The sequence below is a fragment of the Tarenaya hassleriana genome, unplaced genomic scaffold (assembly GCF_000463585.1).
Source record: "Tarenaya hassleriana unplaced genomic scaffold, ASM46358v1 Cleome178, whole genome shotgun sequence".
Classification (NCBI taxonomy): Eukaryota; Viridiplantae; Streptophyta; class Magnoliopsida; order Brassicales; family Cleomaceae; genus Tarenaya; species Tarenaya hassleriana.
Window position 1 is genome coordinate 191,506 of NW_010965198.1, and position 23,932 is coordinate 215,437.

The following is a 23,932-nucleotide window of genomic DNA, read 5'->3' on the forward strand; positions in this document are numbered from 1 at the left end:
CATACAATAGGGATGGACAAGTACGTGTGCTAAATTATCCCGATTAGGAATCCTAATTGGATTGAGATTCCTAATTGGAATAGGAATCCTAATGGGATTAGGAATCCTATTATGTATAGGAATCCTAATGAGATTAGAATTCTATTACATCTAGGAAACCTAATGAGATTAGAATTCTAATAGGTTTAGGAAACCTAATTAGATTAGGATTCATAGTAATCTATTCCTTGTCAAATTAGGATTTTGGAAAGTCTATATAAGGAGAATGTCTTCTAGGGTTTTAAGAAAAAAAAGAAAAAAAAAAGGAGAAGAAAAAAAAAAGGAAGAAAAATAAAACCCTAAGCCTCCAAAAACCTTGCACACAAGACAGATCGAGATCTCTAGTCCTAGCAGACAAGTTCCAAGGTTTTGGAATCCATCCCGACGTGTGGATACGTGTAGAGGGCGAGGTATTCTTCCTGCCTAGAGTGATCGGACGAACAGATCAATTGATACAGGCCCAGGATCGATTGAGGTAAGCGTTCTAACGTTTCTATGATTCAATAGTAGCATGGTTCTAGGGTTTCATTAAAAATTTTGTTTTATATCCGCTGCGCAAACCCTAGAATCGATCTCTTAGGAATTAGATTCGCTCATGAGATCCCAGGAAACCCAACAGACCGACCGGTCCAGAGGCGGACCGAGGGTCGGACCGAACGGGCTGAACTCGCGAAGAAAAACTGAAGGAAAGGTCTCAGACCGACCGGTCCAGACACTGGACCGACCGGTCTGGGGGGACTGACGAACAGGGGACGCAAGTGACCAAGTTGCCCGATTCAGGTCGACTTCTCTCTGCGTTTCCGGGGCCCACCGGCGTCAAATCGCCGTCCAATCCGCTCAGGGCATTGCAGGCTTGACCATGGGCCTGGGCTTGAGCCCATTTCGCCTCTCCCACGCGGCCAAAAACACCCCCAAAGCTGGGAGTTAGCCATTTTCGGCCAAAGGAAGAAGAAAAGAGAAAGAGAAGAAAAGGGAGAGAAAGAAGGAGAGTCACTGCGAGGGAAGCTCGGGGAAGCAAAGGGGGACATCCCTAGTAGGTCTAGAAGAGGTTTCCGGCGAGAAACAGACCGGAAAACGGTAACAAATCCGGCCAAAACCAGATTTGAGCCGAAACAGAGGTGAGTAGCTCGAGTTCCATCTGTGTGAGCTCGTTCTGAGCATGCTATTGTGTCATTTCGATGATTTGTTGGTTTGATTAGATAGAGGGCACTTCAATGAGCATGTAGCAACTTACGGGACTGAATTTGGTTAAGAAAAGAGGTAGAAATGGCCAAGCAAAGTCGGACCCGAGGCCTGTTTTCGCGAGGAAGATGAAGTCCAGGCCTCAGACCGACCGGTCTGGGCACAGACCGCCCGGTCTGACCTGGGAGCCTCAGACCGACCAGTCCAGACACTGGACCGACCGGTCTGGACTCGCGGAACACCGAAACCCTAAATAGGGCTAGACCGACCGGTCCAGACACTGGACGACCGGTCTAGGTCTCAGAACCCTCTTCCGGCTAATTTTCCGATTATCTCATGCGGTGAGTTGTGCGATCCAATGATGAGAGTGACCCGTTGCATGATTATTCTGGGTAGTTCGCATGGCTGGACCTTATGGTGGACTCCATACGGGTATGTTTATATTTCCGTTGTGTCATGGACTTGACATCGGAGGTCACGCGAGTGACAGGTGCAGGAGACGCGCGTAGTCGCATGTGATGCGATGGCCAATGTCACGCGAGTGACGGGCGTGTGTGAGATGCTTCTAGTCATGTTGATATGACTAGGATCTTTGGCTGACCCTATGATGCGATGTCATATGGGTATGATTGTGTTTGACATATTTGTGACTGATGTGATGTGGTTATGCATGGATATCATTGTTGATTGTTGGGTGTGAATTATCGAATTAACACCGTTCTCGCTGAGAACGGGTTTATCGGGTTCAACCCGGGTTACTCACTAAGCAGTTGTGCTTAGCCCTCGTGGTTTATATTTTTCAGATCACGAGGATTACGTCTAGCGCATCCGGCAGACGACGACTTGAGAGAGGCAGCATCATGTACGGGATTTACATTTTGGGTTACGGGACTTGTATTCCCACATTTTGTACGGTTAAACTATAACTATTCGGACATGTGTTATTTTGCGATACTGATCGCCTGTTGTATTTTCCGCTGCTTACTCTGGTTTGATTAAAAATGTTTTTGGATTTCGTGATTTTGCTTCCGCGACTTATTATTTTATTTTATATCGTCCATGTGGCATAGCCCGTATACTGTACACAGGTTACGGGTGTCACACGTACTTTCTCGTATAATACCTTTATCTAGTAGTTCCTTGCATTCTTTGGTGAATTCTTCTACATCTATGTGAGTATATTGCATTTTATTTGGTACATTGATTTCATCTTCGGGGCTTTTTAGTTTTATTATTATTAATTCTTCATTTGTATTTTTTATATCTAATGGGTTATCGCTACATACCAGATTTTATGGGCTGATTTATCAGCCACAACTATCCTAGTGGTTTTTCTAATCGTATCCATTTTTTGATGATATTTCTTTTAACAAAACATAGAGTTTCCAGTGTCTATATATGCTAATAGTTTTTTTCTTTTCAATAGTTATTTGTATAAATGTTGCATTAGAGTTTCCTTATTTTAGTATTTTTTTCTATTCATTTTTTGAATCGGATGATTCAGTAGTATATGCATATATTTCGATATCAGAGTCGAACTCTGAATCTGATTCGATTGGTTCAAAGCCCATATGGTATGCTATTTGTAATATTTCTGTTTCCTTTTTCTTTCCTTTTTTAGGACATTCATTTGCATAATGTCCTTCTTCTTGGCATAGCCAACATTTACAGTCCTTTTTTCTTAGAAGGACAATATGTGTCCTTTTTACCATAGTTTTTCTTTTTGTATTGTTTTATATTTCTGAAATATTTTTGTGATATATATTTTTGTTTTCTGTATTTTTTATATGAGATTTTTTTCCATTTCTTTTTCTTTTGTTTTTGGCGAATAGGTTCACAACCATATTTGCCTATTTGTCCTGGTACTGCTCCACAACATAATTTATCGATTTTTGCTTCTTGTTTTCGTTTTTCTTTATTGCATTGAAATAAATGTCAATCTTTTAATGTTGTTATTCTCCTTCCCACAGTATTGGGAATTTGTCCTTCATTTACTTTATTCTGGTATATGGTTTTTATTTCTTCTGATATTGATAAATGTAGTTTATTAAAGAATAATTCTTCGGCTACCATTTTCTTATCTGTTACTAGTTGATAGTAATGATCTCTAAATTCGCAAATAAATGCTTCAAGATAGCACATATTACAAATTCTAAGATTTACTATTTTCCATAATGCAACTTCTGATATTTATGTTTCTCTTAGTTGTGCGTTAAAAGTTGTCCCAAGAAATTCTTCTCCTATTACGTCGATTAATCTAACAAATGTTTCCCATGTATTTGATCTTAGAATTGTTTTTGCTTTTATTCCTGATGATAATCCTATTAAGTAGTTATATACTATTCCTGTTGTTTTATGTTCTAAATAACTTAACATTTCGTGAGGGTGTAATTCTCTTAATTCCTTATTAATTTGTATTAGTAAACTTGTACGATTTTTCCAATCTTCTAATGTTCTAATAGGATTAATTTCATAATCTAGATTTAATATTTATGATGATTTTATATTGAATGTATCATATTTTGGAATATATTCAAAAGGAATTTTTCTCCAATTGTTTCCCTTCGGAATATATTGATTTTGATATAATTCGTATTCATAATCCTTGTATCCTTGATATTCATCATGTGTTCGTTTTCTAGGTAGTGTTTTTTCATTACTAGTTCATCCCCTCTCTAATTTTTCAGTTTTAACTAAAAACGGATTGTCATAAGGACTTCCGTAGGGATTTTCATCACTACTGTAGTCTAAGACAATTTTTTCAGTTTCATCCGGTTGTTCTTCTTCGGGTATATTAAGAGCAGCTAATAATGTTGATAATTTTTCTATCTGATCATCTAATCCTTCTATTATATTTTTTGTGGTGATCTAATTCGAAGGTTAGTTTGATCGATAATAATTAATTCTTTTGTTTCTTTCTTAAAATAATTTTGCAATTCTTTTATAGTGATATATCTGTTTCTTTCTTAAAATAATTTCGATAATAATTAAGTCGTTCGATTATTTCTTATAACTGTTCTATTATTTCTAATATTTTTCGGTTTTTCATCTTCGTCTGGATGTATTATTTTTTTCCTTTATTTTTTGTAATAATATTTTTTATTAATTCTTTAGCTTCGTTAAGTTCTTTTATTATTTGAATTTGTTTGTTATTATAACTGTAATTATTTGTTGTTGTGAGTATTTATGTTATATTTAGTAATAATTCTTTTAATTCGACAGTTGTTTCTCTAATTAATTTTTCTATAGTTTCTTTTATGGTTTCGGTCATCCTATTATGGTTTTAATATATTCTTTTAATTCTTCAGAGTGTTGTTTCATTCCCTTAATACTTTTTTCTTGTAGATTTATTATTTCTTCTAATTTTTTGTTTATATTATTAGTTTCATCTTGTTTTTTATGATTCCGTTCGAATATTTTTATTAATCTTTGTAATTGATTTTCTAAATCTGATTTTATATTTTCAATATTTCTTTTTAATTCTTCGTGATTTTCTGGATTTTGATGTATGATTCCATAAGAAATCATTTCAACAATATTATTTAAGGTAAATCCTATTTTCTTTTTATTTCCGAGATTATGATTAGTATCATCATCAAAGATGGTACAAATATAATACCGGCTTGGATTATGAAGATTTTTTGGTATTATTATCACCTTTCATTTATAAGGAAATCCGGAATAACACTCGTCTTCGTTTGTTAATATTAATGGTAATCTTTTCGAAAAATCAATTTTTTCGTTATCCATAATCGTTGCCTGCCTCTGATACCAAATGTAATTCGTGCAGATTTTGTTAGTTTAAAATTTTAGTTAGACTAGTTAAACTGGTCATACCTTTTTAAACTAGTCATACCTAGAAATTTTGGTCATATTAGTTGTTTTAGTTTTATCGTAATTTTTTCAAAAATGTTGGGTTTTTGGAAAACCCTAGACATTCTAAGGTTATGCTTGTTGCTATTGTCATTTTCAAGGTTATTTTTGTTATTTTGCCCGTAGAAGGGAAAGTTATTGCATAGTTAAAAAGGGTGAAATTCGAGTAGTTTTGCGAGTGTGTTAAAAGTATCTATGTATGTGTTATGTTAAGAGTTTGTGTCCTATGTTCCGTGTGTTCAAATAGAGCATTGAGAATTAAGAATAAACAATCAATCATATATGTGTATATATATATATATATATTATTTTTTTTAAGTATATTTAAAATTTGAGTTAAAAAAATAAAATTTTATATAACATAGAGAATTATAAAAATAGGAAAAATTATATATAAGTGTCATAACTTTACAAAATATATCAAACAAATACCTAATTTTTAAATTTGATTTAATTGATATTTCAAATGTTAAAATATTTCAAATTGATATATCGGATATTGAAATGTTAAAAACAGATATTTTAACTCATGAAATCGATAACAATTCACAGCTTCGTATTTTCTCTTATATAGACATTGTACAATACGTAAAAAATTGAAAATTATAGAGTTTGTATTTATAACTCTCCATAAAAGAAATAAAAACTATATAATAGTGCATGTACATTAGTAGCCTATACCAACGCATCAGTCTAGGTACACTGAGATTCTTGGTAGAGGAAGAAGTAAATCCGAATCTATCATATGACAACAGTATTGCCTGTGTTCTCGTTATAACGGCTACAGTTGTTTAGACTGTTTTTTAAATAATTGTCACGGAAGAATCTAAATTTTCGACATCTTAACCCCAAGAATATTCCGACAAAAACTAAAAAGCTTTTGATAAATCGTGGAGAGTTTTGATAGATTTCGAGGGAATATCACTAAAAAAATAAACTTTTAAAATTTGATAAATAAATACATGAGTTTGTGTAGATTTTTTGTGTGACTGCATGTGAAAAATATTAAAGTTTGTGTATTTTTATATAAACTTGTGTGGATCTACACGAAAAATTTTAAAATTTGTCTATTTTTATACAAAATTAAAAATTTATATATTTATTTAATTTAAAAAGGTTCATATATTTTTTTATATACACCCTAGATTTCGAATTAGAAAAGTTAATAAGGACGACTATATTGAGAGACATAGACCTATAACGAGTAATCTTGTCGAACTGACCGTTATCAACATATTTCACATATTATATAACTAAGTAAATTATGCCAAAGAACCATCCTACAAAATTAGCACATTAACAAGAATCACACACGTGGCGGAGAAAAGCCCATAGAAAGCTCAACTAACTTGTCCAAAAATGGCAACCATGCAAAACCAGAGAAACAAGGAACCAAAGGCAACAAAACCAAGTCCTCAACGACACAAGAAACAAAATTTTACGTTTAGAACAATTCAAGAGGAAGAAGAAGAAGAATGAGTAGCGGAGGAGGAAAGACCGTGTGTGTCACGGGAGCGTCGGGTTATATAGCCTCGTGGATCGTCAAGCTTCTTCTCATACGTGGTTACACCGTTAAGGCTTCTGTCCGTGACCCGAGTGAGTTCTTGATCTGTCTTTTGTATCTATTTGCAACTTTTATTCTTCGTGTTCTCTCCGATGAGAATCGGATGTTTCGGATCTAACGTTTCGTCAAAACTTGTCTCTTCTTCAAGTTTTCGATGAATTTGTGATGGAATGTTTAGGGTTTAGATCTGTGATTCTTTAGCATATGGGATTCATATATGGTGCAGACGATCCAAGAAAAACCGAGCATTTACTTGCGCTGGAAGGCGCCAGTGAAAGGCTTAAGCTTTTCAAAGCAAACTTGTTGGAAGAAGGGTCCTTCGATTCAGCCATTGATGGCTGTGAGGGCGTTTTCCATACCGCTTCCCCTTTCTATCACGACGTCAAAGATCCACAGGTTTTGATTTACATTCTATGTTTTTTTTCGTTATCCTCGGATCCTAACACGTTCTCCTGCATAATTAACCTTCTCCTTGTTCTAGGTCGAATTACTTGATCCAGCCGTGAAGGGAACGATAAATGTTCTAAACTCATGCTTGAAGACTTCTTCAGTTAAACGGGTCGTCTTAACGTCTTCCATAGCCGCTGTTGCGTTCAACGGAAAGCCACGAACTCCAGAGACAGTCGTTGACGAGACTTGGTTCGCCGATCCTGATTACTGCAGGGCCGCCAAGGTAATCTGTGCATAAAAATAGGATCTAATTGTTATGTGTAGGCAAAAACGAGAACTCACATTATGCAGATCATAGGAAAATGGTAATGTTGTGTGATTTATTTCTCAGCTCTGGTATGTGCTCTCGAAGACGCTAGCCGAGGACGCGGCATGGAAATTCGCGAAAGAGAATGATATGCAGTTGGTTTCGATAAATCCAGCGATGGTTATAGGTCCTCTCTTACAGCCGACGCTCAACACGAGTGCCGCAGCTGTTCTAAGCTTGATCAAAGGTAACATGCATAGATTCTGACGTAAATAATCCGACCCTGTGTATAGAAATATATGGAAACATGTGAACGCTATAATTACTCGGTTCCTCAGAGTCGTGTGACCATCGAATATACCTATGCACAAGTTAGAAATCCGTAAAGGAGAAATACATGGAAACTCTTTAGACTGATAGCGTGGTCTTCATGAACTCGCAGGAGCGCAAACGTTTCCTAACGCGACTTTCGGGTGGGTGAACGTCAAAGACGTAGCGAACGCTCACATCCAAGCGTTCGAGAACCCATCAGCCAACGGGCGGTACTGTTTGGTGGAAAGAGTTGCTCATTACTCTGAAGTTGTGGACATCTTGCATAAGCTCTACCCTGATTTCCAGCTCCCTGAAAAGTAATTCTCGGAAATCTTTCCTCTGTCACCTTTTAGGTTTTCACTTTCAAGAACACTTTCTGGTCACTTCTAAGTGCATGAAACAGGACTAGTTAGTTACTTTCTGATTATAGAAACTGTTACATGGTATACTAAACTCGAAAAGCATCGACTGATGTAACGCAGGTGTGCGGACGAGAAGCAGTACATTCCGACGTATAAAGTATCGAAGGAGAAAGCGGAGAGTTTGGGGATCGAGTTCGTGCCGTTGGAGGTTAGCATAAAAGAAACCGTAGAGAGCTTGAAAGACAAAGGGTTCATCAGATTCTGAAACGCACTGTCCGAGGAATGGGAATGCGAGTGAAAGTGAGAACTCATGGAGTTTTTTTTTCTTTTTTCAAATCTTCTTCTTTCGTTTCTAACACATCAAGACACGGATTGTCGCATGTCAGGCCGCGAGGCCACTCGGTAGACTTATGTTGTCTCTCCTGTCTTCTGTTTCTTGTTTTCGTGTTTCTCTTCGTCCCTTCTTGTCATTTTAACTTGAACAAAATATATATGTTATTATGAAACATTTTTTGTTTATCTTTTAATCTTAAAAACAGTTATTATTTAATCTTTATTTAGCTCCACAATCTGAAACTAATTTACTTTGTACTTCGTCAAAATTATAGTTTGTATAAAGTAAATTCAAATTTTAAATTGATTTAACTCCCTTGATAATTAATTCAATGAAAAACTCGATATCCTTCAAATATCCAGAATTTCAGGACCCGATTCAAGTTCAGGATTGAAACTCGTTTGTGAACTATCCCTGTAACTCGGATACGGGATATCTATGGCCTTCTCTACATGTAGGTTATTATCCGCGGACTATCCGAACGAAAAGGGTGAGACCGAACCACCGAAGGCAAAGGTGGTATTGAGGTACCGAGAAAGACAAGGCGAGGTGAGGCAATGGGAGGAGAAAGATGAGGCGAGTGAGCAAGACAATGGATTTAGAGACGTATTGATAACATTGCATTTGTACGATGTTTTCTTATACATCACTGCATAAGATTTCTCTTATTTCTAGACATTCGCAGCATATTAGGCATATATTTCGCATTCTTTGGTAGATTTTCAAAAATATACGAACAATTACGCACCAATTGGATGGGAACGAGGATCATAGAGCTTACGCAGATCGACACGGATGACAAGAGATCATTCTTGAAGAAAATGGCACAAAAAGGAGCTAAGGCACGAGACCATCGATCTGGGCAGGTCGATGTCATAGCCGCCGACTTCGGCCAGGTCGATGCAGACACATTGAGGGCAGCTAGATCGACTCTGGCATCGACGTGTATGCTGACCTGTTTGACGACATCGCTTTTTATTACATGATACGCTACATCAGTAGTTCAGTACACATACGATAAGTTGGGATCAAAATCTCCTTCATACTATGAATATAATTATGGTTTGGTGTGAGTAATATGACAAAATTTGAATTGTCATACAGGTTATTGTCAAACTAACAATTTGTATCCTGATTTTACATAATAAATCGGTATGATTTATGTTATTTTCTTATGATATATTTAGATAAGTTGTTCTATATTATCAACTTAGTTAATTAAACCGTGAAACGTAGACGTCTCTCGCCCATACCCAAAATTAGTTTGGATCGACCGAAACCCATCGGTTACCCTTTTTTTGGTTAAAAATATTCATGTATTTTATCGAGATTTTTCTTTAGAGAGGAGAGGGGTTGCCATGGAAGCTCTTCTGTCTTCTTCTCCTATTCCCTGCATCAACCTCTCTAACTGTTTTTCAGACATTGTTGATCGTCCAATCTTCCGTAGATCTTGTCCGAATATCAAATTCCAAAGTTCTGGGAAGAGTTACAACATCTCCTCCACTCTCTCCCCATCTTCTCGCTGCACGTCCTCCTCTGCAACTTCATCGCCGCCTTCTTCTTATTCTTCCACTTCCTCCAGTAATCGCCATTGGAGGGTGCGTGTAGATACGCCTCCACAAGGGCTCGAATCCAAAGTCGATTTCGTCGATTATTATGTGGAGATTCTCTCGAAGGTTCTGGGCAAGTGGGTTTTTTTTTCAAAGTTCAGTTTTTTTTCCCCCTTTGGAACCGTACCTTTATCTTGTTTTGCTTACTTAATTTTGGTATTTACTCAGCGAAAGAGATGCACAGATGAGTATGTTTGATGCTTCGTACGATACCCATTTCGGGTTTTGCTGTGATATTGACGAAGATTCTTCACGCAAGCTCGCTTGTGAGTGTAAATTTTTGTATAAATTGCTTCTAATTAGCAGATTCTATACAATTAGCGCCTGGTGCCACTGAAAGCACATTGTTCTTGAGGTACCCATTTGGACATCAAGTGTATGCCATATCTCCTTGGTCACAAGTGTTTTGTGATTGTTGCATACGATTTTAGGTTTACCTGAAGTACTATCTGTTAGGCCCGAATTGGATTATAATTGGGCGAAAAGGGATTATAGTTTCACGAACCAGCTGGATTTTCCCCTGTTTCCAGAGGGGAGTGTGAAGCACTGGAAGGTTCGAATTGAAAAGCCCGGAGTTGAGATTGTTACTAAGGCTCAGATGGTTGATCATTGTGTTAAATTGCTATCCAAGGTGTTGAGGAAGTAAGTGTCACTGATTGTGTTTAGAAGTTCTTTTCCTGTTCGCCTCTAACGACATTTTACTTACTCTTCTCTGCAGTGAAAAGGATGCACAAATGTGTCTTTACCATATTTCTTGGCAATCCATTTTTGGGTTTTGCTGTGAACTAGATGACGAGTGCATACAGGAGTTAGCTGGTTTGTCGTATGAAAATATGATTTCGGATACATTTTCTCTTTTTTCTGAATCAAGCTAATTGGTGTGTTCTAAATGACACAGGTGTTCCCGGTGTTCTTGATGTTGTATCAGATAACAGTTTCGAGTCACCAAACAAAGATTATGGAGGTCAGTCTCTAGTTCGAGTATATAATGCCTGTCTCATCTTGGATCCTGATCGTTTTCATCTATTATGATAAGGTCGACGAACACATAGAATGTCACGCTTTATCATGAATCAAGCAAAAAATACAATTGGAACATTATAAGGGGTTATGCAGTTCTGGTATCTTATTTACCTTGTCTATCTAACCAAGTTGGCTGTCTCCTGGTTTTTAAACGGGTGGTCAGAGTTTGTTTCGGTAACTGGTTGCTAACATGAAGTTGGTAGAAAAGGAAAAATTTTAAAAGAATTTCCCCGTTGGTTCATGTTACGCCTTTCATGGAAAGCTTTAGCTTTGCACGAGTTTGATTATCTCATGAATTATCGAGGGCTTGCTTTCTATGTTCTGCAAACTCCTAAACGTATTTACATTGATTTGCTGAACATCGATGCAATGCCTTACATTGTAGTAACAATGGTGGCCATCTATTGTTTGTTTTTCAAGGCAATGCGGCTCGCAATTCCAAAGATCCTGATAATTCGGACTCTCCTCCCGTAAAGACAAAGAAGCTGTTTATAACTGGTACGATGTCACTTTCGGATTGAATGTTTGGTTTTTCTCACTTGTCCATGGTTTCTTTAGCTTTGGTTCATAACATAATATCTTTGGTTTCCCTAAACAACTCAGGACTGTCTTTCTATACATCTGAAAAGACGTTACGGGCAGCATTTGAAGGCTTCGGTGAATTGGTTGAAGGTAACTCGGTTACTTTCCTAGTTACCCGTAAAAGAAATGGTCGGTAAACGGAGAGATCATCGCCTTCTAACTTTGTTTTGCAGTCAAAATTATCATGGACAAGATATCAAAGAGATCAAAAGGCTATGCATTTGTGGAGTACACAACCGAGAAAGCTGCAAGTGCTGCGCTGAAAGAGATGAATGGAAAGGTAAGAACCACGCTTTTTTAACCACTCGAAATGCATTCAGAACAGAATCCGAGGTTGCATAAGTCATACATGACGGTGGTTCCTTACGTTGACAGATTATAAACGGGTGGATGATAGTCGTTGATGTAGCCAAAACCAAACCCTCCACGCGAAACAGAAGCATAAGCCAACAGCATCTGAATCCTCCGTTTCGGGCACTAGTAGGGAGCGATAAAGCTGATGCTTTTGCTCATGGGGAGCCTTGAGATAAGATGGTTCTCTGCCATTTGGAAATGCCATTTTAGAGCAGACAAGAAATGGTGTGTTGTTATAACTCTCAGGGCAAACAGCATTCATTAGTTCTTGGTGAATGCAAAAGTAACATTTGTTGTAAAATAGACACAGTATTTTATATTATATATCTATGTAAAATCTTTGTAATAAATTAATCAAGAGGAACATCAACATTATCTTAGGAAATAATAACACTTTCACAAAAAAAAAAAACTAGATTTTTTTAATAGTAGATAAAAACTAAATTATATGAATTTATTTGAGATCATGTAAGATTGAAGTGGCCACCTCACAACAGGCCAGAAAAAAAAAATTGAATTTTGCAAAATGAAAAAAAAAGTGTGATTGTGAAAGGAAATGCTACAAAAAAATTCTAATGTTTTTTAATTTAAAAAAAACGACATTACATAAAAAGCCCGAGTTATCTAGAAAGATATTCGAAAATTTTAACATATTTTAATATATTTAAATTTGTATCTGCATATAATTAGTTAGAAAAAAATTATATTCCGAATTCTATCCAAAACAATTTAGATATCCGAATTTTTATACTAAAGTAACATGATTTTGTTTGGAATAAGTTTGAATTTGTGAAATTAAAACTCGGTGCTGTTGGTAGTATTTATATAAAAAAAAAAACTAGAGTGACTTACAATGTATTTTGTAAACAATGGGAATGTTCAAGAATTTAAGCAATGCCTATATATTTATATTATAACATGGAATATAGTTCCCGCTATGCGTATATAATATATCACCACTAGCCTTGGAGGCTTAAGTGGCTCTACCAACATTATAGCTAAGGAGATCATCAAATTTGAATGAAAATGAGAAGCAAATTAATAAAAGACTTGGAGGCTTGGGGCCTAAGGCTGTTTTTTTTTCCTGATTCAGATAATATTAGGCATATGAATTATTATTTTGGACAATCTTATTTTCTATTTTTTCATATATTTAAATACACAAATTTTATTTGCATATAAATATATTTTCGGTGCCCAATCTTTTTACTTTCAATGCACCACAATGACACTAAAAAATAGATTACAGAAAAATCCATCCTTAGATTCATGGGCTCCTGAGAAAAGACCAAGGCCCTGTTCCTGTCCCAATCCTGCACCACAACATTTTCTCATTCACATTCACATTTTCACCACTTAAAATACAAAGAATTTATAAATTTTGTAGATTTTAAATAATTGTTTAAGAGATTTTATATATTTTTTTCGAATTACCCATCATTTAATTATGTTAAAAATATGAAAAATTGTGGAATCCCAAGTAAGAAATTTGATCGTTTAGTTTTATAACTTGACATGGTGTCAGATTGTTAATGTATTTAGCAAAGATTGGTGAAAATATGGAGTTTTAATTGTACCTCCAGAAGCCAACGGCAGAGCGGAGACTCATGTAAATGGTGAGGCCGAACCAGAGTCCAACGAATCCATGAGCCGACGAGAGTAAGAACAAGCACACGATGCTAACAATAGCCACCATTACCAATGAAGCCGCCGAGTACCCGAAATCTGATGCCCCGAAGTTCACACCGTCGAAAACAAACGCCAACGCGTTGATCGGTTGAGTGCCTGCAACGAACTGGGGACCGAAGAGACGAAGAAAGGATCAACCGATTCGTACCTCATTCGGGTTTTGATTTAGGGGGTCGGACACTGGTCGGCTACCCGAGTTTTTCTTTATATTCGGCATTAGCCTCGCTCCCCTCGAAACCCGATCTCAACTTCGTAATGGTTGGATACCCAGGTTTTGGGTAGGACTCGGGTACCGGCGAGCCGAGAGGAGCAAGGCAAGAGGATTCGAGCGAGAGTGAGAACCGAAACCCTAAACTGCCGTCTCCTTCGCTTAATTGCTCTTCGTCCTCGACTCAACCCGAAACAAACCCTAATCTTTATTTTAAAACAAAGCGCTAATTTTTCCCTCACCCTCGCCCTCCCCTTCTCATTCGAGTACCCGCATAACACGGCTAATCGTCAACGGGACCCAAAGGTCGGGTTTCTCACTAGAGACGAGCACGTACTCTTTTCGCCGGTGGAACAATATCCGAGATTTCGAGTGCCCATTTTGGATGCCTCCATGTATATAACTATCATTGCATTGATGTGATTTTGATCGTTCTAACGTGGATTCGAGGTGAAGGGAAAAACAAAAGTACCGGGAGTCCAACGCTGATGAGTCGTAGAACGTCGTCGTCTTTCGTGAATAGCGTTGCCCCGAAACGAAGCCCTGCTCCAAGAAAAACCGCGAGCAGCAACCCGAGAACCAACCCCAACTGTCACATAACGGTTCTTTTGTTTTCAGACAGAAAATCTCCTACAAGGAAAATCATTGTGTAATCTTTCAAGTCGTACCTGCAGTACCCGAGAGGCTGTGGCTGCAGCTCTCTTGTGATCCTTCTTGGCAAATGCGCTCGCCAATATCGCCTATGACACAGATGTTGGAATACCCAAAATGCTGAGTCCACTACATATTTGAGCCAGAAGTGGCCATTTCGGTTCGGTATGCAAAATCAAACCGATCTAAACCAAATCTGATGTAAATTTCTAAAATCGAAAAAACTAACCCGAATCAATTCCTACCCGACTGTTAAAATAACCGAGAAATCGAAAGTTTTTCTGAAAAATGAGACTTCTTATCAAGAAAAGTCAAACCTGAACAAGATTTAGCATAAATTACGAACCGATATAGTTTTTCTAAAACCGAAATAAACTGAATAGAAACCCGCAACCGCGAGGAAGGCGATTATCTCAAGACAAAATGTACTGACCTGGCCAGCGACTGCTAATCCGTCAGCAAGAAGCGAAGTAGCCAACCAGACCTGCAAGCAAACTTGGAAGGCGGCCATTGGACTAGGACCTTCTCGTGCGGCTAACGACGCGGATAAGGTTATACAGAACGTCACGGCAATAACCCTCATCAGTAGAAGAAAACCTGAACGTTTCAAAGAAAGGAGCAGGTTGTTTTCAGGAGGAAATGCAATGAAAGAAGGCGAGGTTTTTCTTCGGCTAAATACCATTCTTTATGAATCTTCCGAAATGAAGATGTTTGGTACTCGGGTTTAAGAGATCGACTTGACCCATCAGTCTCCACAAGAGTATGGCGGCAATAACGTATCTGAAACGAATATACGACGATGCAAATGAGAAGGAAAATACCGAAAAGGTTTCGAGATTCTGTAGCGTTTGTGACAGATGGATCAGCTCACTGTGATATAACATGAGCCATGGCTGCTCCTCTGACACCGAGACGAAACACGAATATGAAGATCGGATCGAGTATTACGTTTGCGAGATCCCCAATCACTGTTAGATTCGACAAAGATGAAAACCATGTGGGATTGGATTAGTGTACCAAATCTTTGACAACTTATATATATATATATATATAATACCAGTTGCGTATAGCGGGGTTTTGGTGTCCTTGAATCCACGAAACACGCCTTGCATCGCGAGCGAGAGAAGAACGGCTGGTGCCCCAAGCGATCTGAGTGTCAGATACTGTTGAGCCGGTTTCAGCATTGGTGAATCCTGTAAGAATATGACAACCTCAATGTTTACCAAACATCCAAGTTCTAGTAACAGACAGAGAAACTAGATTAGGATAAAACCTGAAAGATAGTATTTTACATGTTTAACTCCCATGAAACTTAGAAGAGGTTTCGCAGCGGAGATCAGAAGTACGGCTTGTAGAAGGCCGAGGATGCTTCCGATGATCAATGCAGACGAGGCTGATGGAATATTTCGTTTTTTGTCGGGAATCTTAGTAACACTGAAGCTACTGCTAGGCGTATGTACAGATCTTGATTCACCCGTCATAGAATCTGAGAGGAAACAGGTTAAGTCGCTCTTATCTTACGGCAAAGATCGAATTCAAGAAACTGAATCTTTAAGTACCGTTATGGGGAATCAGTTCTTGATTCTCTTCATTCGCTTTCAAACCAGTTTCCAAGCATTCACTATCTTTCCCGGTTCCTCTCGATGAACTATTAGCATCTTCCTCGGCCACGAAAGACGTCGTGATGCTAACGAGCGGGAATATCGCGATTCTTGAAACTTGATTGAACAAGGCGATAGAAACCCCGACAGCTGCAAGCTCTACTGGACCTGAATCCACAAAAAAGAAGGCGATGTCTAGCGTGGATTTTGAAGAAGGAAACGAGCTTTGCAAAAAAAAGGTTGTTGTCATCACCGATCTGGCCAATGAAAGCTGTGTCGACAAGAGAAGCAATAGGATCAGCTGTCAAAGCAAGTGCTGCAGGTAAAGCTATTCGCGCAATCTCTAACCCGAGCTCGTCTAATTTCAGAACTGATCTGATAAAAAAAAGACGCAAGAATTGTAATAAGAAAAAAAGTTCTTGAAACTGTAATAGAATCCAACATTCACTACACAAAATCTACCTGACATCCTTGAAGAGGATGTAAAGATGATTCCTTGGCGAACTGGTTGGAGATTCTTTGAGGTCCTCTTCCGCCATTGATTTCCAGAACAAAGAATGTTATAATGGTTTCTGATGCTTATGGAGCCTTTAGCTTCACCTATATAAAGAACCTCTCTGCAACCAGACGTTATATTCGGTTCTCTAAAAGACATTGAAACAGGAAAAAAAAATATAGGACAAGGATCAAGGCTAACCACAAATTTCACACAAACAGTCCAATTATTCGCAAGTTCAAATCACAGCCATCGTTTTCATTCAGTCATTCATTTCATTACCAAACAACAAATGAAGTCCAGTCAAAACTGAAATTTAGTGGTAGCCGGTGTTGTGTCGTGTCCTGAATCCGAGAGGGTCTCGAGAGTTCAAAACTAGTGATCAGAATTTTTCTTCGACACGACTTTGCAAGAGGTAAAAGAAAACACCCATGAAGAGAAATTTAAAAGAAAAAAAAACCAAAATTGAATTCTGAATTCTAAGAAATTCAGATGAATCAAAGGCTGAGACTTTTTTTTTCTTTCCAATTACAAGGTAAACGAAAAGACTTGAGCTTTTTAAAGTCTGTAACCTTCCAAGAAACTGCCCCTTTCATCAAAAGCTTAGTTTTATTTCTGCAGAACTCCAAAGATTTAGAAACCCTTTTAAAAAGCAAAAAGAAGTGAGAGTTTCGAACACCTCATAATACATGTATGGTATGTATTAGTAACCAAAAAACAACTCTTTTGATAAATTGGTTCGGTTTAACGTCTTTGGGAAGAAAGAAAGCAAACAAAAAGAAGCAATTGTGTATGAATCAGGACAGTTGATGTCAATGACAGAAACCAACCCGCCATTATATGATCTGAGAGAGAGAGAGAGAGAGAAAGAGAGAGAACTAAGAAGGAAAATTGAAACTTTCGTTTGGAAAAGTCTAGAGATTTGAATAAGCCGACCTGTTTGAGAAGAAGATGGTCTTTCTGTTTTGTCTCTTTCTTATGTTTTAACTAAGACTGTGGAAACTTGAAGAAAAACAGAGGACGAGAGAGGATTTTCTTCGAGTCGTTGAAGACTCTTCATTGAAGAGCATAACACCGTATTCTTTGTTTATTTTACTACTTGAAAACAAGAGGATACAACACAAAACGAGCAAAAGGTGGTGGACTTGTCAAAATAAAATAAGATTCTTTAGAGAATAAAATACGGAGGATGTTGAAGTTGGGAATTTTAATCAAATGACCGACTTCGGTCGCACCTATTTCACGTGTACACCAGAAAAAACATAACACTTTTTTTTTCGTGTGAAAAGACGAAATTACCCTTAATGAATACGCGATTTTTATCCGTTCGAAAACAACTTCGTTATTACGACTTCGTAATTAATTCTAAATATAATTACAATTGATTCTAAAAAAGGTGGCAAAAAAATCATCTGTCTTATTTTAGTGGTATATCAGTTATATGTTAGTCGTAATAAGGTCGCAAAAAATAAAACGAAAAGGGTATTTCGGACTTTTCCAACCAAAAAGTGGGTTAAAATTGAAAATTTTTTTTTTTTCGGTGGTGTACACTGAAATTACTGCGACCCAAGTGGGTTATTTGAGTAATATTCCCGTTGAAGTTAATGGTGGACGACAGGTGGAATCTTTTAGAAGGCGTAATGCTTTTTAGATAAATTTGTACGCTGAAATTACTGCGACCAAAGTGGGTTATTTGAGTAATATTCGCGTTGAAGTTAATGGTGGACGACAGGTGGAATCTTTTAGAAGGCGTAATGCTTTTTAGATAAATTAATAAAAATAAAAAATAAAAAACTAAAGCTAAAATGGAAAACTATCCTACATTTATTACTCTTCCTAAATTAAAATATCCAAATTCAAATCGAAAATTTGCATAATTTTATTTTGTTTGACAAAATAAATTTGAAGGAAGAAAAAGGCAATAGTTTTCTCGTTTTGAAATTTGTGCTGATGTATAAAAACAATATTTGCTGCCGATATATTTTTATAAAGAAGAATATTATTATAACGACATTGATCAAGTATATTATGAGTCATGTATAGGATTATACATAGTAAAGATAAAATTTGTTTCGAATCGAAAGAGATATCGTTGAACTCCTCAAATGAGTAATGTGAAAATAATCAAATCGGATAAGGTAGTTGACTCCATGCATTATGTTTGAGAAATGATATTGAGTAAAAAAAATGATTATTGTTTGAGGTATTACTATTTTTTTTATTAGATTATTGTATTTATTATGATTAGTTATAATCTTTTACTAGAAATAATTTATAAATATAGAAATAATTTATTATTTGTAGAATGAAATCCAAGAATGAAATTGGATTTCAGGATTAGAAATAGAGCCCCTAAATTATTTGATTATTGATTATCTGATATTAAAAAAAATTAGCAAATTGATCCTTGAGATCTATAGCATGCACGTTCTAGGATTAGAAAATTTTTGTATTATCTTTCGTTATATAACCATATATAGTTATGACACATGTATGCGATCTAAAAAAATCCAACAATGGTATCGGAATCTAGTTATTTTGCATATTATAGAACCCAAACAACAATGTTTAAATCTAGGTTTACTTTCATAGTTTTGTGCATAAATAGTTGTACATATATTATTATATCTAGTTGTAGATTTGATAATATAGCATAACATATGTTGTTGGGTATAATCGTGAGTTGATTTGAGAAAATATGAAAAAAAAATAGATTTCGCTCAAAAACTTGAATCTAATTGAGTTAGTTATAACTGGGGCCGTTCTACTTCTGAACCAGACCGAGTTAGATTGAACTAGGATCGATTCAGTCTTTTGAAACCCTAATTTTCTGAATTCGCCATGGTTAATTAAGGTGTCGCCCAACCGAGTAGGTTGCAATTTATGACAAGTCTGAAACATGACTCGATCAAGTAGATGGTTTACTCAGATCAAGTGCATGTTGTTCAATCGGGTAAATAAGTTAAGAAGTAAAGGAATGTAAGAGTTTATTCTTCTCGGTTTAGTATATACCGAGAGAAGAAGAAAAGATGTATTAGAAAAATGATTTCTTATATATTATGATTTTTGGATACATAGGCTTTAAATAGAAACAAATTTACAAAAAAATAATAATACCTAACGTCTACTTTCAATAGAAAAAGGATAGAAATATTTGAAAGAAAAAGAAAAAGAAAATTAGATCATCTAAGAATATGTCAAATATCAATCAAGGCATGGAATTGAGATCTAAACTCTTCCATCTTGAATTACAATCTTCAAAATATCTTTTGATAATAATCTTCCACGAGATTAGCTCCCAATGAATCATAGATCTTGATTTGTTGTTTATATTTATTTCTTCAATATTCTCCTCAAGATTGATTTGGGTACATAGGTTTTAAATAGAAACATATTTACAAGAAAACAATAATATCTATCATCTACTTACAATAGAAAAAGAATATAAATATTTGAATGGAAAAAAAAAAGGAAATTAGATCATCTAAGAATATGTCAAATATCAACCAAGCCATGTAATTGAGATCTAACTTTTCTAAACTCTTCCATCTTGGATTGCAATCTTCAAAATATCTTTTGATAATAATCTTCCACTAGATTAGCTCCCAATGAATCATAGATCTTGATTTGTTGTTTATATTTATTTCTTCAATAGTTTGATCAAGAAAGAATTTTGGGACTAGGGTTACTCAACCGAGTAGAAGACGTAATTGGATCGAATAATATGTATGAACAAAGTGCAATGATTATACTTAAATCTATTCGCTTTTCATTAGTAAAGCGCTTATTAAGACTTCGACCGTCTGCGTCATAGGTCATTACAAGATTAAGAATATCAAACTATCTTAGTGAGACATGATGGAGAAATCGTGTTTCTCATTACTTGAACATGAATGTGCTAATCTATACATGGTTGAAAACATTTCTTCGAAAATTCAAAGCTTATATCGCCCAATAATAGAAGCACTTATCAAGGTCTTAATCGTTTGAGTTATGGGTCATACCAAGGTGAATATATTGATCTATCTTGGTGAGATAAGAAGACAAAATTACAATTCTTATAGCTTAAATATGGGTGATTGGAGTTGGGTTATCAAGTCCGACTCATACAATTCATAATTCATGAAGAGATCTAATTCATGGTTTATATAACAAAAATGCTTTTTTTTTCTAAACCATAAACAATAGTTCATGCATGCAATATTCTCAAGATAGAGATACTAACTTGTTGTCAATCCGGACATGTTCTTCGATAATCAACAACACCACTTAAGGCGATAAAAAAGCCAACGTCCTCTGTAGAAGTCCACATGACGTGTTGGATCCAATTTGATTAGATCTGCTTTGTTGAAACCTCAAGAACTTGTTTTTCTCTTATGTGTAAAATTTTTGAAAGTTTAGGACGATTTTCTAAATGACAGTTATGTCTTTTAGTTCGAAAAATAACCCAATGTCTTAACTTTCTGAAACACTCTTATCTTTAAAGTGTTTTGAGCTAACACTCGATTGAGTATTCATTTGGATCTCTCAACCTATCGTTCACTCGAGTGTCCAACGCTCGTCTAAGTGTCCAATGCTTGACCTAACATTTTCATTTTTATTAAAAAAATCGATTTTTTTGTTATATTTTAAAAAAAATCAGTTGTCTAGTTATATTTTTATTTGATTCACATTATTCAATATTTTGGTTCTAAACTATTATATATTTGATTAGATTATTATTTAGTATTATTGGTTTATTTTAATTTACTTATTTAGTTGTTAATGAAATCGATAATCCATAGACTTACGAACAAGTCACAAATTCGATGAATTAACTCAATCGAATCACCTTATTTGTTTTTTGATCTAAACTATTCCAAATCTATATAAATATAGGTTTTATATTTTTTATATTTTATTTTTTCTTACTATTATTTTGTTAAAATATAAAGTATTAATTACATGTATGTTATTATTAAGATATTAATTAAGAAAATTATTTTCAAATTCAAGATGATTGTGATATTCCATATATTGAAAGGAATAATGAATGATGATCGATGTAAAAAGTATGGATAAGGGTGAAAATCTTGACATATTTTTAGGTAAGAGAAACATGAAGACTAATCAAATATGAGAGAAATCCAATGACTGTATATGTAAATACTATAGAATCAATGGTAAGCTAAAATAATTGATTAAACTATTGATGTTAATAATATTTATATACTTTTTCAGTTGGTTATGTAAAGTGAACTTTAAAGCTATGTTTTGAAGTAGTTTTAGAATAGGTAACATCACCAAAAGTATTTATCGAAAAATATGTGATTAAAAGTAAAACATGTTAAAATATAACGTATAGATGTGTGAGAGAATTTTTGAAAAAGTTAACGAATACATATTCTTCAACAAGCCGCTGATTCTATTCATTGTAAAGATCGTGAATTACAACTCTTTTTCGTTCGAGCTTAATCCAACCCACGAACACAACTCCCCTGAGTTTGTTCCCTTTTACAACGTGAATTCTACCAATAAAATGCACCCCAAGTATTTCCACACTCTCCTGAATGGTTCATCACTATTATTACTTTCAAGCTCTCCCCCTCAAGTGATACTCACCAGAATAAAAACTCTCTTTAAAATAAACTTTCTCAAACTCTCTGTCGTTGTACGTGTTTTCTTAATTCTTCAGGCTATCCCTTTTATAGATGTGTAGGCGTGAAGTAGATCTGTTCTTCGAGATTTGGTTTTATCTTTTTGTAGATCTTTGTCTATCTCTTAGCTTCAAAGAGTTTGATTCAACTTTATCTTCCTGATTTGATTTTATCTCTTCATGATTTGATTTTATCTCTTCAATCTTCTAGAACTTTCATCAATCTTCTGGAACCTACATCACTTAACCACAAAACAAACTCTTTCCTACAAGTATATCAGTTAAAACAAATACTAGCCATGTCAACCCTAACAATCTCCTCCTTTTTTACTTTCTACTCATACACAAACAAATGTTATAAAAAAATAGTCTTCATCCATTACTCAACGTCATGAGTATTTCATTACTCGTCAGAAGCCTTTGATCTTTCTGCCCCTATGTATATGAGTTGAAATTCAAAAATTCTAGAGCATGTTTGATATCACACACTTACCTGAGTTCAAGCAATCAGATCACATGTTAAACTACTCAGGGTCACCTGAGGCATTATAATCAGATCACACGATAAACTATCACGCATTATGCGTCGTGCTTTTGTGCTCTTATTTTTTTCTCTCCGACCTAGCAGCTATATACACCGTAATTTTTTTCGCTGTCGATCTCATCCAGCTCACGTATACGCGTCGCACTTTCGTGCCATATCAACCTCCGAGACTACAACTCTCAAACTCTTCAAACATTATGAAGCGTGCAATACCGACTCAAATCCGAGCCACAACAACACATGGAAGATGATTCGCTTAGTACAATCACAATTTCAATTTTCAGTTTTTATGTAACAAGATTGAATTCATCATAGATGATTCATCTTGAGGGGGCATATAGAAAGATATTATTTCTAGAATATTACCATTAATATAGTTATGATTTACCCTAGATATTATATCTAGAATATTTTATTATATTTTACTATATATTATGGTGTAATCTTTCAATCATCAAAATAGAAAAACATTTTCCTATTATGGTTGAATTCGAAAGCGACGATAATATACTACTAAATTCAATAGTATTATCGCTGTGAGTATCGTCTTGCATTCATTTTGCTCTTTTTTTTTTTCTAGTTTTTCTTTCTCTCGATGACGGTGTTCATCACTGTCAATCCTAGCAATTAGAGTTATGGAGGAGTACATTAGAGGATAAAGGTTTTAGGCTTAGTAGGACGAAGACTGAGTACTGCATTGCAACTTTAGTGGTAGGCGTTCTAGTGATGTGGAAGTACACTTGCAAGGAGGATTAGTACCTCAAAACCCGCATTTTAAATATCTTGGGTCATTCCTTTAAAAGGATGGAGGTTGCGACGAAGATGTTAGTCATAGAATAAAAGCGGGTTGGATGAAATGGAGACAAGCCACGAGGGTTCTTTGTGATCGTAAGGTTCCTCTACGGTTGAAAGAAAAATTCTACCGTACCGCCATAAGACCCGCATTATTGTATGGTAGTGAATGTTGGGCGGCGAAAGGACAACATATGTCTGCAATGAGTGTGGTCGAGATGAGGATGTTGAGATGGATGTGCGCACTGTTGGTTTGGTGCTCTATGATGTACTGTTTATGAGCTATGATTATGATACATTTGATGTATTGACACTTTCTATAGTTTTATGGATTAGTGTTTGATTCATTACGTATTATGCATGCTTTAATATGTTATGAAATCC

The 23,932-nt window shown here is 35.8% G+C and overlaps 3 protein-coding genes across 4 annotated transcripts; 2 read left to right on the forward strand and 1 right to left on the reverse strand.

Moving 5' to 3' along the window:
* Positions 1 to 6,497: 6,497 nt before the first annotated feature.
* Positions 6,498 to 8,529, forward strand: LOC104810246 (cinnamoyl-CoA reductase 1). The gene is made up of 6 exons (XM_010536441.2): positions 6,498 to 6,690; positions 6,885 to 7,054; positions 7,140 to 7,331; positions 7,440 to 7,602; positions 7,798 to 7,984; positions 8,150 to 8,529. The coding sequence occupies exons 1-6, from the start codon at positions 6,570 to 6,572 to the stop codon at positions 8,292 to 8,294; spliced, it is 978 nt and encodes a 325-aa protein (XP_010534743.1). The 5' UTR covers positions 6,498 to 6,569; the 3' UTR covers positions 8,295 to 8,529.
* A 1,144-nt stretch (positions 8,530 to 9,673) lies between these two features.
* Positions 9,674 to 12,307, forward strand: LOC104810247. Its single transcript, XM_010536442.1, has 9 exons — positions 9,674 to 10,050; positions 10,142 to 10,239; positions 10,405 to 10,615; positions 10,692 to 10,789; positions 10,872 to 10,937; positions 11,417 to 11,494; positions 11,600 to 11,668; positions 11,752 to 11,858; positions 11,954 to 12,307. Exons 1-9 carry the CDS (start codon positions 9,722 to 9,724, stop codon positions 12,101 to 12,103), a joined length of 1,206 nt encoding a protein of 401 aa, XP_010534744.1. The 5' UTR covers positions 9,674 to 9,721; the 3' UTR covers positions 12,104 to 12,307.
* Positions 12,308 to 13,082: 775 nt separating this feature from the next.
* Positions 13,083 to 17,658, reverse strand: LOC104810248 (protein DETOXIFICATION 42-like). 2 transcript variants are annotated; one of them, XM_010536445.2, is made up of 13 exons: positions 17,514 to 17,658; positions 16,544 to 16,698; positions 16,335 to 16,456; positions 16,040 to 16,249; positions 15,773 to 15,966; positions 15,538 to 15,673; positions 15,352 to 15,448; positions 15,160 to 15,260; positions 14,914 to 15,077; positions 14,498 to 14,569; positions 14,302 to 14,418; positions 13,510 to 13,727; positions 13,083 to 13,245 (listed from the first exon to the last, which is right to left on the reverse strand). In XM_010536445.2, the coding sequence occupies exons 2-13, from the start codon at positions 16,618 to 16,620 to the stop codon at positions 13,200 to 13,202; spliced, it is 1,554 nt and encodes a 517-aa protein (XP_010534747.1). In that variant the 5' UTR covers positions 16,621 to 16,698; positions 17,514 to 17,658; the 3' UTR covers positions 13,083 to 13,199. The 2 variants fall into 2 exon arrangements, with proteins under 2 accessions (XP_010534747.1, XP_010534746.1); XM_010536444.1 differs by lacking the exon at positions 17,514 to 17,658 and adding an exon at positions 16,779 to 17,419.
* Between the last annotated feature and the right edge of the window lie 6,274 nt (positions 17,659 to 23,932).